The sequence below is a fragment of the Epinephelus moara genome, chromosome 10 (genome assembly GCF_006386435.1).
Source record: "Epinephelus moara isolate mb chromosome 10, YSFRI_EMoa_1.0, whole genome shotgun sequence".
Taxonomy (NCBI): Eukaryota; Metazoa; Chordata; class Actinopteri; order Perciformes; family Serranidae; genus Epinephelus; species Epinephelus moara.
Window position 1 is genome coordinate 16,191,942 of NC_065515.1, and position 16,066 is coordinate 16,208,007.

The 16,066-nt window shown below is 40.5% G+C and overlaps 1 protein-coding gene across 2 annotated transcripts; it reads left to right on the top strand.

Moving 5' to 3' along the window:
• The first annotated feature begins 2,180 nt into the window (after window positions 1–2,180).
• mydgf (myeloid-derived growth factor) lies at window positions 2,181–15,278 on the top strand. Of its 2 annotated transcripts, none has more exons than XM_050054927.1 (6): window positions 2,181–2,423; window positions 4,722–4,772; window positions 4,862–4,923; window positions 5,391–5,472; window positions 10,626–10,698; window positions 13,723–15,278. In XM_050054927.1, the coding sequence occupies exons 1-6, from the start codon at window positions 2,262–2,264 to the stop codon at window positions 13,800–13,802; spliced, it is 510 nt and encodes a 169-aa protein (XP_049910884.1). In that variant the 5' UTR covers window positions 2,181–2,261; the 3' UTR covers window positions 13,803–15,278. The 2 variants fall into 2 exon arrangements, with proteins under 2 accessions (XP_049910884.1, XP_049910885.1); XM_050054928.1 differs by lacking the exon at window positions 4,862–4,923 and adding an exon at window positions 5,024–5,085.
• The last annotated feature ends 788 nt before the right edge of the window (window positions 15,279–16,066 follow it).

Here is a 16,066-nt window from a genome sequence, read left to right on the forward strand (position 1 = left end):
AGCAGGCTTGCTGTCTAGTGTTTGCAGAAATATTCCCTTGGCAGACCTGAATTTAAGTGGCAAATAATCAGAGTGTCTTATCCTTTTAAAGTCTATCACAGTGTTATTTCACAGATCAGATGATGCAAAGCCTTGAGCTTTAATAGTGCTCATTTAAAGTGTAGTTTAAATGCTTCAAAGGAACTGCCAAAGATATTTTCCTCTCAGTTGTTGAGGCATTTCTTTATGTTTTGACATGCTGAGTCAAAACAGCAGCAGGAGCCACTTTCAGTTAAATCCACTGAAATCGTTTTGCCGATTATAGTTTGGAATTAATATGTGTGCAATAAAACATCAAATCTTACTGTGCATACATAACCTATGATACTAAATGTCCAATGACATCTACATAATGTTCTTTTACTGTTCATTGTTAGTCATCAATCCACGCAATCTTAATTCCAATGTTCTTTGTAGTGCACTCTTCCACCATTCATACAGTACAGTGCAAACCAGGCCTCAAAGCTACAATTTTAATAAACAATATTACCTGTAAAAAACATAATGAACTTTTGCTATCCAGCTGTTTTTATGTACATTTATATTTATTTTTCCATACAAACCCACCTTTAAGTAATAGCTAAATGTTTGTCTGCATGTCTTATTTAGTGTTATGTGTCAACATGCTTGGCAAATTAAGTTTATTGCACTTCTGGTGCTGAGTCCAAATGTGCCTTGATAGGAAAAACAAAACAGTTATCTTCTCTTATATTCTGCACCACATCATCCATTCCTGTCACAGTATCTTATACCCCATAGACAGCCTAGAATAATAACAGTCTAACAGCTGTGACTATAAATTGATTAAAAAAAAGCTTATTTAATCCTCAAACTGCAATACTTTGTGGAAGACCCAGACATCAAGGACAGTATGTAGATCTTTGGGGGAAAAAGCCTCCATTTATCTGTTTCCATGTAAACCACATGTTGCAGTAAAGAATGATTGAAATAAGCTGACACGAGACTTTGTTATGAGACAAGAAACGTCAATGACATGTTCATGCAACACCTGAATTCATGAAAGAGAGATGTGTACTCTATTTCGGTGAAGATTCTCAGTCATCCAGGTCATGGTCATCATAAGTGCTATATCGTAGGCAACTGGACTTGCCTACGGTGTGTACTCCACCCTCTCCCCTTTACACCTGTGTATGACATCCTGGGCTGCAGCCAGGCAGTAAAAAGAGACATACATATAACTAAACAGAGGTGTGTTTGTATGTGAGAGAGAGTTTTCCATCTTGTACAAAGCAACACTTTGATAGCATTATATTGTTGGTGTAATTATTTCACACTTAATACAGACTTTGCCACCTAACTAGCCTGTTTTTTGTATTCTTGTAATTATTTTTAATGGTTTGTTAAGCATTTTTCTTTTTTTTTTACCTTTTCGTGCATAATTTTTTGTATGTTTATATATTCTAAATATTCATACACACTACAATTACCTCTAGGGATATTCAATTCACAATAATATGTGGAAGATGTCATTTTTTACTTCTGAATTTTCCCCCCTATATTCCCTATAGAGGATTCTTTAAAAAACAAAAACAAAAAAAAACTTAAGTTTGTGTAATGTGACTTAATTTGACTAAACAATCTCAGATCAAGATCCACTTACTAGCTTTGCTCTGGAGGATTTCACCTTCACATGTCATTGCCGCATTTTCATGATGTATTGGGACCTACATGAAATTCTCTTTCAGTCATTTTCACCATGAAGTACAGTAGCAGAGCCATAATTAAAATATCTGAAGATGCATTTGTATGATAGAATATAATCTAACTCTGTGGTGTATTTTATATTCCCTATTATTGTTTGTCTTTTTTTGATAAACATCTGAGCTTAGGCATGATATCTACTTCACATAAGTCTCTACTGCTGTGCGTCATTAAAAATTAATGTTGTATGAACGAGAGTGACATCGTGTGGCCATGAATGGTAACGTTACAATGAATTCTGAACTCATACTTTAATTCGTCAGTATTAAGAGAAGTTAATCTATAAACTATATCAATAAAGACTGTATTTTTTATTACCATTAAGTGGAGGGAATCGTCTTTTTTATGTTTGTCATGTTTTACTTATTTTGCCATATTTTGTTTCCTTGGTTTGGTGTGTGACGCCTGGTATGACGTCATCCACAGTCGACGGGATACTCGGTAACCCAGGGAGCCACTCACAGCGACACACCACTACACATCTAAAGGAGGAGGAAGAGATGGCCACCCAAAATAACTTCTGCGCTGTCAGTCTGGCGTTCCTGCTCGTGTTCGCGTTGACTGCTTCGTTAGTCCCGGTCGATGCTTCTCCTGATCGAACCAAGACGGTGGAGTTCAACGTTAAACCGGGAGGAGTGGTGCATACTTTCACCGAGGCGATTGTAAGTGACTGAATAAAGTAACGTTACTGTCTTTATTTCACACAGCTAGCTAACGTTTTTAAACTGCAACCAGACACCAAGCTGCAGTGAGGCTAAATATGAACGTGCAAGTATAACTCGGTTTGAATGTAAGCTAGTTCACCCTGTAGTTTATCGTAATTCGCTCCGTTTTAATCGCTCATTAAGTATTTGACAGATTAATAACAGAATTAAATATATCACGAATTATATTGTGTGTGTAGTATGTGTTTATCTCATTGTAGTGTGTCACATTTGCTATATTTGCTATTTAAAATGACATACACGGAAAAACTACAGTCGCGGCGTGATGACGACACAGCCTGTGAGAGGCTGACACGTCGCTGCCTCAGTGACACAATGGCTCCTTTGATTGGCTGACAGGTTTGATGAATGTGCAGTGCTTCTTTTGTGTGTAGTTTGAAAGTGAAGTTTTAATACAATATCCGGACATCAAGACTGCAACTAATTGCTTTTATTTTATTGTCAAGTATTATTTTTATGTATGAATTAATTGCTTTGTAATTTGCTGTTAAAACAGGCTAAAATAATAACAAATGCCCATCACTATAGGCATTTTTTCACAGCAGACACTGACCTGATAAAGCAGGAAAAGCAGGTTTTACTGCAGTTTTCCCCAATTGTTTAAACATATTTCCTGAAACTACAGCTCAGTACTAAAAATGCAAAACTGGAAAGAGTTATCCATTTTGTCACAACTCCACAAATCTCTTGCAAAATGAAACATTGCACCTAAAACCACGTTCTCTCCTCCGATAAACTGATTGTTTCCCCCAAAATGATACACACAGCTGTTATATGAATAACAGAGCATCACTGGTGTGATAAATTTAAAACACTACCTTTAATTAACATTTATATGTTTTGGCTTCATGAGACCACACTACATATCCAAATGCATAAAACTGTGTAGAAATTTGCTCCCTTTTCTCCTTTTTCCTCACTTATATACGGTATGATGACTGTAGCCATGTTTCAACACCAGTATGAATATATCAAATATATACTGCATTGACACAGTTATTGCAGCAGCATATTGTAAAAGCACATTTGTTAATCAAATGAGCTCCAACTGGGCAAAACTGACAAGCCAGCATCCCAGACTCACACTATAAAAGTTTTTTGTTGTCATTGTCATTAACACACAGGTCCGAAAGACACACACATGCACAAACAGGACCTATTCATGCACAAAGTGGAGAGATGTCAGAGTGAGGGGGCTGCCTTGGTCAGGCGCCCCAAGCGGTTGGGGGGTTCGGTGCCTTGCTCAAGTGAACTGGCACCTCTCCAGCTACCAGTCCATGCTCCATATTTGGTCCGGACGGGGACTTGAACAGGCGACCCTCCGAACCCTCTGATCCCAACCCAAGTCCCTATGGACTGAGCTACTGCCGCCCCCATTAACCATTATCATAAAATTTTCCTCTAAAAACCACATTATACAATATAGATATTCACTGCAGTGCACCGGACACTCAGGTCCCTTGTCATCAGAGTGTTGCAGGAGAGGAAAGCCACCGGAAGTATCAGTGAGGCTGCAAAAAAGCCTCAAGGTGGCTGTGGATCAAGAGGGCAGATCCATGGTGTAGCGCGCTGTTTGGAAACAAGCCGGGACTGATCACCCCCGGCTGGGTCGCCCAGATGAGGGTGTCTGATGATCTAAGAGCCAAAACACCCAATGACCCTGGGTTCATCACTGATGATGTGTCCAAGCCACACTGTCTAGGTGTTTCAAATAACTAACTAACACTATGGTAAATGTCTGCAAAATCACATGTATGTGTTTTACAGTTTTGTAAAAGTCATCACTTTGGACAACAGAAATCGTTTCATCATGATGTGATATCTCTGCCCTAACTTAAATATTCACTCTTCACACACAATATCAGGTGTAACATTTTCCTGTAGAGCATGTCAAAGCGTTTGCTGTGAGAAACGTCTTTACCTGAGGAGAGAATTGATGTCTCCAAAACACTGTTATCACAGTAGCAGCCAGAACAGACCTTTGAATTCATAATGACATGAAACATAGACAAGAAAGCTAATCTTTGCCTTTGTGAGGCTGCGGGGATGAAAGCTTTTGTGTGTTTGCTTGATAAAAACTGATGCACACACTCCTGTTTCTGAAATGCACATTTGACAGAGATAATCAGTAGTTTGTAGATTGATGGAAGGTGTAAATTAATAGCATGTAAAGCTCAGTAATAAAAATTATAAGCAGGTTTAATGATGCACCATGTTTCGCTCTCTTAATTTCAGAAGGAGTATGAATGCTCATTCACTTATGCTTCACAAGGGGGAACCAACGAGGTGAGTGTGTGCCTCTCACTGTCAGTCTCAAGCATCAGTTTATTGATTTGGTTACAGCAGTTGTATGCATAAATTTTCCTCTGCAACAGCAATGGCTGATGAGCGTGGGTCTGAGTGACGATGACAGGCTGTTTTCCTGCTCTGTGTGGAGGTGAGACACACACACACACACACACACACACACACACACATACACACTGAGGCGAGACGCTTCCTCAGCTCANGTATGCATAAATTTTCCTCTGCAACAGCAATGGCTGATGAGCGTGGGTCTGAGTGACGACGACAGGCTGTTTTCCTGCTCTGTGTGGAGGTGAGACACACACACACACACACACACACATACACATACACACTGAGGCGAGACGCTTCCTCAGCTCAGTGACCCTGATGTTCTGTGTGTCCTCAGTGAAATTTTGTCTCGTCTGTGTCTCTCCTCTGAGTCACTCTTTGACTGTAGTTAATCGTGACAGCCCCAGTAGAGCGCAGAGACAATACAACAAAGTTTCTAACCTTGCGCTTGAAATGTATTCGCGTCCTGCACTGACTTAATAAGCGAATGAATTTATGCAAATGACTTAATGTTGGTAACAAATATTTCCCTTTTATCCCCGCCAGGCCTCAGGGGAAGTCCTACCTGTTTTTCACTCAGTTCAAAGCTGAACTAAAGGGAACCAAAATTGAATATGCCAACGCATATGTAAGTATAAAACACAAGTCCCTTAGCTGTGAGACGGAAATGTGGCCTGTCCTGTACATGAACTTGTTTTTAATGTTGTCAACTGGTCCTCAGCAGGGATAGCCAGCTTTCCATTCAGCAACTGAATACTTTTCAATTTCTGGTAACCACATACAACATGGCTCCTTTATCAGTCGGTTACATCTTTATATTTGTGTGACACTGGGCCTGATGCAGCAACACTCTTAAATTTATCTTAGCTTAAGAGAAAAAATAAGAGAAGTTAACTCCAGATGCACCAAACATTCTTAACCATCCAAATCTGCTCTTACCCATGTGTGCTAAATGATGAATCCCATTTGATTATAAGTAACCTTTAAGCATAGGTGAAGTGCCCTAAACACTATATAAGGGCAGGTTTAGTGTCGTGTGCAAATACTCCGACACATGCCCAAGAACTACTGAGATGCCACCAAAATGTCTGGAAGAAGAGGAACTCATGCAGTAGTAAAGTCAGCATACTGTTAATAAACTTAAACAAAGTAAACATGATTTTCCTGATCATCAGTGCTGGTGTTACGGGAAACATTTGTGAAGCTGTAAATGACATGTCAGTAGCAGCTGTGGTGGAGGAAGTAGTCAGATCCTTTACTGAAATAAAACTACTAATACCACACTGTACAAATACTCTGTTACTAGTAAAAGTCCTGCAATAAAATGTTACTTAATTAAAAGTATGTAAGGACAGTCAGAAAAATCTAAATGTTTTTTTAGTATTAAAAATCAAATTACTCAATGCAGAAAATTTAAATCAATTTAACAAATCAAAATATTTAAAATAATCAAAAGAAAAAGCAGCAGATTTCACATTTGAGAGGCTGGAACCATGAAATGTGTTTGTATGAAAAATGACGAACGATTATCAAAATGGTTACATATTAATTTTGTAATGGGTCCACTGATCATTTCAGCTGCACTTGTATATTTTCAGATGGTCTGTAACTAGTAATTGAAGTTATCAAATATTCAAGTATTTCCATTTGCAGTGTCGTGGAGTAGAAGTAGAAAGTCGCATTAGATAAAAATACTCAAGTAAAAGTACGTCAGGTTTGCACTAAGTGTAGTACTTTGAGTAAGTTTAACATTCGACCACCGGTCGGGACGCACAGTGAACTGAAATTTCAGTAATTTGGATCAGTCAACAACGTATAGTGGTATTTCTTAAGCCCACAAATTTTATAATCCAGTCATTTTAATTACTCTAAAACAGTGGTTCCCAACTGGTCCAGTCACAGGGTCCAGATTTGTCATTTGTTAAGTAGTCATTAGTTCAAGGTCCACACGCTTTTCAGTGAATACTCGTGTTTTGCCATGTCATTGAGCTAGTTTGTTGTCTCTGTGAAGTACCTGTTCGTTAGTCACTTACTCTACAGCGGGAAAATAAAAGCTCTGTGCCAGAAATTTGCTGTACTTAAAAATAAAATGTGTTTTGTACAAACTTGACACATTTGCGTGTCGCTTACTGTCCATTCAGAACGGACCCCGCGACCCACTTTCGGACCACGACCCACCAGTTGGGAACCACTGCTCTAAAACATATAATAATGTATTGTAAGGTTTGTAACATCCTTACATGTCTGAGATAAAAGAACAACTAAAGTCATTAATGTAAATTTGATTGTGTTTTTTATGTTCCTCAAATTTAAAACTTGTGTTTCTTGGCATTAGACAAACAATGTTTGAACTGTGGAAATGAGCTGAGTTTTTTTGGATCACAATTTTCTCTTACCCAAGAGAAGAGCGAGAATAAAAAAACATTGGTGACCCCAGAAATCAGTGGGTACTAACAAAATAAGAACAAACTATGGATACAAACAAAAATAAGAGAAGATGTATTTATATATTGTCAGTTTGTTGTGCATTCTCTCTGTTCTCTCTTTTCTAACTAAAGGAAGTCAAAGGTGTGCTGACTTTGATTTAATACCCCAGTTTTAATGCAGGTCCTTGTTATGAAACACCAAGGTAACCCACAGCCAATGTATTTTATCTTAAAAAATGATTAACACGTCCCTTGTCCTCAGTGTTGTAATTTGTCAGAAGCCAAATTGCAGCACATCCTGCAGAACGTAGTTACCATGCTGCAGGTGCAACACCTCCTTGGTTTTTAGCTCCTCGGCTTTTCCCCCACTGAGTGATAAGTTGTGAAGCTTATGTTGGGCAGCGAGACGCTCCCAGGACTTTACTGCCTAACAAAGACAAAGCGGAGTAAAAAAAGTTTTCCCTCGATGTTACTTCACACTTTTAATACACCTTGTCAGTGTTGAGATTAAAGCTTCTCTCTCCTTCGCCCCCAAAACATTTTTAGAGCGTTGAATTTACAGTGTCTGCACAAATGTCAAAAAATCAAGGCAAAACACAGCTGATGAACATTTTTGCGAAGCCTGCAGATAATAAACCTTCCACCTTTGCACCAGCAACACAGCAATGTATTAGTCAGGCTCAGGGAGGAGATTAAGGCAGGATTTTTCTGTCTTGCAGTTTTTTAACTTTGCTTTTCTGACCACAAAGCGGGTAGCTGTCAACATCTACACTTTGATCAAGCCCTCTGTGAAAAGATCAGCGTCACATGTAATGACACAATCTGTTATGTTGCCACAGCGGCCCTCTCTCCTGGATATGGATATGTATAAAGTACGAAATGCATGTAACATCTCTGTATAAATGGGGTTAGGATACGTCTCAATATTCATGATATGTGAAAAGGGTTATGGGAAATGGTAAAAGGACTTGTACTTGTATAGCGCCTTTCTAGTCTTCTGACTACTCAAAGCCTTTCACACACACAAAAGTGCCACCTGCTACTCAGTTTAAACACACTCACACACTGATGAAACAGCCGTCGAGAGCAATTTGGGGTTCAGTATCTTGCCCAAGGATACTTCTACATGCAGACTGGAGGAACCAGGGATCAACTTGTCGATCTCCAGATTAGTGGACGATCCGCTCTACCTCCTGAGCCACAGCCGCCCCATAATTAGATGTCTTTAGTTGTCACACATGGGGCAATGTGGTCTGTAGTGGTGGGGGTGAGGCGAGGACACGCTGTGATTGAAGGCTCCTGCTGATATTAGCTACATGAACTCGAAGCCACAGCTATGAGCTTTTAGTTCTGGTTGGCAGAAGGTTAAACTATTTGCAACATTTTCTTTCCATCTCTTAAAAGCTTTTCCGATATTGGCACGGGTTTTACTTTGTTTATTGTCAGACTATGTTTTTGAGAAGTCTGTCTTCCTTTTTTTTGGTTGCTTTGCAGTGTAGCCAGTTGTTGCCAGTGCAGGAAAAGTAACTTCCTGTGCAGGATTCTTTGCCATTGAATCAGACTTTCACCCGACGGGACGTGCACATGCACCTGCATTTGTAGAACAGCCAATAGGAATGCCCTCTCTCTGAAATGACCTGTGATTGGCCAAGATCTCCGGTCACTAGTTAGATTTTCGAAAGCCTGAAAACAGAGCTGAGAAGATGTGCAGAAGTGTAGTGTTTGGTTAGACCACTTGATTAACAATATGCTGAGAGTTCCAAGCTTTAATTAAGTGCCCCAGGCATGATGTTTTTCTGTAGGCTGACGCTGAAGTGAGCATCGCACTGGTTCCCCCGTCAAAAAGCCAATGGGATTTTTCAATTGGATTTTGGGTCATTGCTGAAAATAAGCTCTTGTGGCAAACAAATGTTAATGTTAATGTTGCTAGCGTTAAGCTATAAACTAACTACACTATGGTCACATGACCCAACGTCGCCATCATAACCAGACTGTAGAGGCATGTTCGGCGTGATGACGTCCTGTAGTCTCATTCAACCTCTTGTTAGCAACCACATTTTTGAAGCCACATAGAAGCTTCAAAGTTCACAAGGGACATATTTTACGTGATAGAACAAAATGTTTCAGTCTCTTAAGCTCGTGTTAACCACAGACCTTATTTCAGTCATGTAACCATAAACCCATTCAAATAACCTATGGACTTTGAGACGAGGGAACCGTGAGTAGTAAAATGCTAACTCATTTTGAGGTTTTAAGACTCCTTACTGGGGCACAAATAGCCCAAAGTGGCGAAAATGTTGCCGCGGTTGGGGTCTTAAAATTGCATCGGTTAGAAAAAGTGTTGACAGTTTGCCATTCTGGTGCCTTAAATTGTCAAAGGAACGCTATGGACAATTCATTTTACTGCACCACAATCAACCAGAGGTGCTGTTTCCATAAATAACTATTACCAAACTCATAACCTATGAAGTGGCTGCTTCAGGATCTTTAAGTTTTTTCCCCAGGGTGATTAAACTGAGGTTTTCTCCAGACCTTCATTAGATACAAAGGTCGGGCTACTCAAGATTAAATGTCACCTAACATCATCTGAGAGCCACGACATCGCTGAATGTACCCAGCCACACAGTCCTAAAACACGCTATTACTTGCACTTTGGACCTGACTCTTGCTTTACTGCACATCCCCTCCACTAATGCTTATGTATCCATGGAAACCCATCATTTGCTCCACAAGTCGCTGTACATTTTTAGATCCATTGTCCTCTAATGATGGTTGTAGCTACATCCCAGCTAGCACTGACTTTGACAAACCAACACAGGCAGAGACGGTCAAAGTAACAGAAAAGCTTTATTTCTCCTGGAAGTCAAACTCGTCGACGTGTCTGCACACATAATGTTTCATGGAAGGTTAATGTCTGGACTCTTCCTGAGCTCAGTCACTTAGCGGAGGTCTGCTGTGTCTGATGTGGCCGTCTGCGAAGTGAAGCACACACCTTGACACGCCTCCTTCCCCCAGCAAGGGCAGTCCTGACACTCTGTCATTAGTGAGAGCACATGTTTCCTCCTCCTGCTCTGGCTCCGTGCCCTGCAAGCAGAAGAGACACACACACAGAAAATAACTTCAACTAAATGATGAGATGAAAATAACCTCACATACACAAACAAACACACCTGCCACCCCCGCACACAATCTCCTTGACCTTGTCGCCACATCCTCCTACTCTCCCGGCCCGTCTGTTGCAAAAAAATTGTCTCCTGTGCCGCCTCTCATCCTGTTTTTGTTTATTTCCTTCCTTTTCCCCTTCTTTCTTTTCTTCCTCCTTCTCTTTATCCCTGCTGCTCTTTGCTGTATCCAGTCTCAGACAGCGGGCGCAGGACAGAGTGACGTGCCTTTGAAGCCGGAGGAATTTATCGTAGGAGACTCAACAGGTGAGAAACTGATTGTATTTCCAAGTGTTCAATCAACTCCCTCTGCATGTCACGTCAATCTCTCGCTCCCTACCTCCTCTCCATCACGTTGCGAGTTCCCTGCTGATTTCCCTATGAAGCATATGCTCCAGCTGTGAGTGGGTTGCCATTTGTCCCTATAGCATTATTTGTTGTTATTCATTTTCCTCACAAATCCCCACTGTGGCTCCAGTTCCGGACTGTGATTAGCAGGATTTGACAAGTCACACAGCAATTTACTGTAACAGCAGATTAGACTCAACAGTACAGAGGCTTATAGACTCAATTTCCAGCAACTATCACAGACTTTAGGATAATCCCATCCCTGTGAGACCTCTGGGAAACACTTCCAGTCATGATTCATAGGGATAAAGTCCTTAACAGTAGTATAGCAGGTAAATCACTGTTTTAGATGTAAAACAAGTTTGTGGGTGAGTTACAGGCCAGTTCATTGATATAAATGTTCACAGTGAGCCGGCTTCAGATTCTCCACAAGGGGGAACCATTCACCAGACCAGTTTTTATATGCCAACCTGCACCACCTACAGGAGAGAAAAGTCACTGCAGTTTAGACCTGCAGATATCCAGAGATGTCGACACCTACAGGCAAAGTTGTGTTCGCAGTTTTATCATTTGTGCCACCTGCAGGCAATGAGATTGTTTCAGCTGCTGATGTGCTTTGTCTTTGAAGTTTTACTACGTATAAATTATAAGGACGGATTACTGTACTCTAATTATGGATAGAGATAAACTGTACTGTATCACCGTCGTCTGCGGTAGATATGTAAATACAAATACAATTCAGCTTGTGGCAGTCAAATGCAAATTATCAGGGAAACAGAATGAACATCAAATCTTGGAACCCATCGGCTATCGGTCTGACAATATTATAGTCTCTGCGGGCAAAACACTATTTTGGGGGGTTCCGGAGTACCGAGTGGATATCCAGATAATGGATATCTGACATGAGCTGGTCATGGTTTCCAGTCCGATTAGTAACTTGTGACGCTAGAGTGAAGTTGATAGCGCACTACTCTCCATAAACAGATAACTGCATATAAATGCGGCGTTCCCCCATGTCCCTGAAACTCTTAGAAGTTTCCATATTTGAGGGAAAAACTCAAGGCATTGAAAGTTTTGGAAAATAGATAGGGCTGTCCCGTGAAAGTCAAAGATTTGGATCATCAGTTGGAGGCGCCTCAGTCGACTCAAGTCAAGCAGTTGTTTTGATTGGATTTTGTTAGTCAGTGTACTTCTGGGTACATTTCAGTCCCCAGATTGAGCTGCAGAGTGAGTGCTTCTCGCTTTCATGCTGCTCTCCGGTACAGGCAGCTGCAGACCCAGACCCAAGGTGAGTCTGATAGAGATAGAGGCAGCTGCCTAAGATAACGCTACTGTGGTGAATTTACAGCTCGCAGCAGCTAAATAGGAGACAGTCTTTGGCTTTTTGTTGATATCTAGTGTCAGAAAATAATATTGTTGCACATTTCCTTTGTTAGCATTAGCATCATTAGCACGCAGCAGCTCAGTGGGCTAACTTTGCTTGTTCAAGATATTTGCTGTCGCCCTGAACGTCCCACTTGACTCCATTCAAACTCTCTTCAAACTTTTTATGGAAAAAATGGAACAATGAGTCGAATCTTTGTATTGAAAGACCACATCCGATTGGTTTGACATAATTCTGTGTCAGGTACAGCTCTAAAAATATACGTAGATAGACATGGGCCATTAAAAGTGCTTGAATTTATTTAATTTGTGCATGCACAAAAATTGAAGTTCTTTTGATTTTGTGCACCATCACTGTAACACAGCACAGTTGGGAAGTGTTCACACATTCAAGCCTCACTCTCTTGTTGTCTGTGAGCTTCTGTGAAGCCTGCTAAATCTCATTATAAATATTCTCAGTGTTAGAACAGTAATTAACCTTGATCCGCGTCTTAAACTATGCCATGCTGGGTCCTTGAGTTTGAGGGAGTTGGGTTTGGAAATTCCTTGAAAAGTCCTTCAATTTGATGTTTAAGAGTGTGCAGGAACTCGGTAAATACAAAAAGGCAAATATGAAGCTTATTCAGGTTCTGAGATTGCATTTCGGCCAGTGTGTTTGCCTCTTTTGCTTTCCTCATGGACTGTTCACAAGCATGCAACCAAAACCCACTAAAACGTGACTGGCCAATGCTATTCCAACCACAAACAGAGTACAAACAAAAACCAGAACACTTTTGATACCAAAGTCTTGTCCTTTGTCTGACAGATTTTGCTAACATATGCAGATATCTGTTTATAGAGACTAGCAGAGATCAGACAGATGAGTGCTGTTATTAACCCCTCCAGAGCTCAGTATTAAAACCAACTAATAAACAACAGATTTATTTGAGTCATTAAAGCAACACTTTAATGTTCAAATATTCAACACTAAAAACACAATAAAATCAACCTCAAGTGCAATGCAAAGTTTCCTTTAATGCTTCCTTTGACCCTCTGCACACCACACCTGTTTCTTTAGAGTCGACAATGAACCATGAATCACCCCTTTCCTTCAGAGTAATCTGGAGGACAGCAAATCTACTGTGAGCAGGATGAACTCCAAGGTCTTCCTTATTCAGCAGAAAATATGCTCTAGTGAACAAAACTATTACATTTTTTAGGTTTTATATGTGAAATATAAAAGCACAAGCAGCAGCTACAGGACGAGGGAGAAATGAAATTGCAGTTGTAACACTCGTTGCCCGCAGGTGGCTCTACTGTCCGAATCGCAGCAGCTATTACTGTCCTTACCTGTAGATGGTGCACATCTGCATCTGCAGATCTAATTTGCTGCTGCTGTCATTAACTTTCCATGCCAACAGGCAGTGCAGGTCGAACTGGACCTGCAGGTCTCAAACTGCTGCCTTTGTTGTTAGATGATGCTGGCTGGTTTCAGGGGCTTTGCGTCAATGATACCGTGTCCTTGTTGCTATTTTAATATTGTTTGTGACGGTAATTTGCTCTGTCCTCTCTGACCTCCAGTGACCCACAGAGATGGAAAGTTCAGCGCTCAACTCTCCAAACTGACCGCCATTGGACGGACACGACATGACGAGCTGTAATTGGTCAGAAGTGTGACTTGGCTCTGGTCATGTTCTGAGCTCTGAGACCGGCCTCTGTGTTTCAGCTCGGTCATCAATGAAGGATGGATTAGTGGGAGTCAAAATTAAAGTAGGATGATACTGATATTGTCGGTACATTAATTACCTGGTGTGTTTATACAACGGATTTGAAATGCTGCTGGAGACAACAACAAAAAAAATACAGCGAGTGTTTATATTTTTTACTACATAATGTCCCAGTTAAAAATCTGCCATAAGATAAAGTGCTTCCATAGTTGTTTCTTAGAGTCTAAGGCTGAGAGATCTGCTGAGAGCAAATCTGTCCTGATCCACTGGGGACGTATGTGAATGTATAGAGGATTGGTGTCTGGGGGCTTGTTGAGTATAGATAACACATTTAGAGTAGGGAGGGATTTATCCATCTCGTGTAATCCTGAGAGGAAAGTGAATAATCTCCAACAGCGTCATCGCACGCACACATAAACAATTACATTTTCCTCAGTCCTGTTCTGTTCTGGGCTGAGCTCCTCGCTCTCTGTCTGCTGGTATTCATCTGTTCTAGATAACTGTAAGCAATCATTTTATCCCCTAAATCACCCATTGGTACCTCTTGTGATCTTTTTTTTTTTGTTTTGTTGTGTTTCTGTTTTTGGCCAGAAGGGATACTTGTAATAGAGCAGATAGCAGCTTCGTAAGACAAAGATATGCATTTTGGGATAAATCTCAAACAGTGTCCTTGTGAATTCATTGTGGAGAAAATGTGATATAGGTATAAATGATTATTATCTTATTTGAAATTACCTTTATCGTGGTCATTTTAATTAGACACCTGCAGCAGAATGATATTTCAGTGAGTTCACTGTTACACTGTTTCAGGTTTAACCCAAAAAACCTCAAATATAAGTTGTGCACAGACATTTGGATCATAGTATATATGGCAAAGAGCTGCCCTAACATATTCCTGAGCCCTTCTTGAACCTTCTGCTTTCATCCTCCAGTGGCACGTGTGTGGATCAGCCAGAGCATTGTGCAGGTTTCAGAAGTACATGCTCCTTTATATAGCAAGAAGGACCCCCTTTATCTCCCCTACATTGATCCGATCTTAGATCCACACAAGTGTCCATGAGATGAATTCAGGAGGGGATTGATTTCAGATTCAAGGATTGTGCTGATTTGGTTCTGTGGTCGCATTACTCACTGAGATCCATACCTTGTTTGGATCCTCTCATCTGTCCGGAGGTGATCCTCTGGAGTGGAGGAAACAGCTGGGGGGGACGTTTGTGTGTCCCTTTGTCACCGTCGAGGCTCCCTCTGGGGTCACAACAGGAAGTAACCAGATGCTAAAAGAAAAGCAGCACACACGATGTTACTTATTTTGTACATGTTTTCTTTTTTTCTACTTCTTGATTGTTCTGATTCATGATGAAATGTGATGGATGTTTGAATAAAGACATGTTGTCACTGCTCTGGAGATAATTCAATGTTTTTTGTCTTGTTATGTCAGTCATGATCTGATTGAACCTCCCACAGCCTCGTTAAAGGGTAAACATGAAAAGAGAGGAGAAATTTGAGTGCCAGCGTAGAGGCATTAAATATTCTGAGCGCTGTCAGAGCCAGGCCACCGTGAACATGGCGGAGAGCGTTTTTATGCCCCTGTCGTATCCGTCTGAAATAACGGTAATTTTAGTACCAACACTAATGTATTCCTAATTTGAACTTGGTTTGTGTGCCGCAGCAAACAGCCAGGTTTCCAGCATACAAATGAGACTTTATACAAAACTTTATATTAAAATAAGCAATATGAAAAAATGTATTCTGTAAGCGTACTCAATTAACATATATTGTCCTCGGATAAATGTTTCCACGAGATAAAGCGCTTCCATTGTTTCTTCTTAATTTCTGGGGAGAATGGCTTTGCAGGGAGGATCTAGTAAATCCAGAGGCACATATGGGAAAGTATAGAGCGTTGATCTTTGTGGGCTTATAGAGATACAGAGTCAGGAGGGATTTATTCATTTTATGTTAAGCCAAGAGAAAATCAGTCATCTTGATTGTAGTCAAATTGGCATCAGTGAGTTTGAATCCTGTGATACCAGAATTTATACCGCAGCCAGTGCTTCAATGTAAAATCTAACCATGACTGTAGCTATAAAACATCTGAATTTCACGCAGAGAGAATCTATTGTGCCGTAGCATTTTGACAGTAAACTCCCACAGAGTCTCCCACTTGTAATTAAAGCATCTTATAGCAAAGACGTGACCAT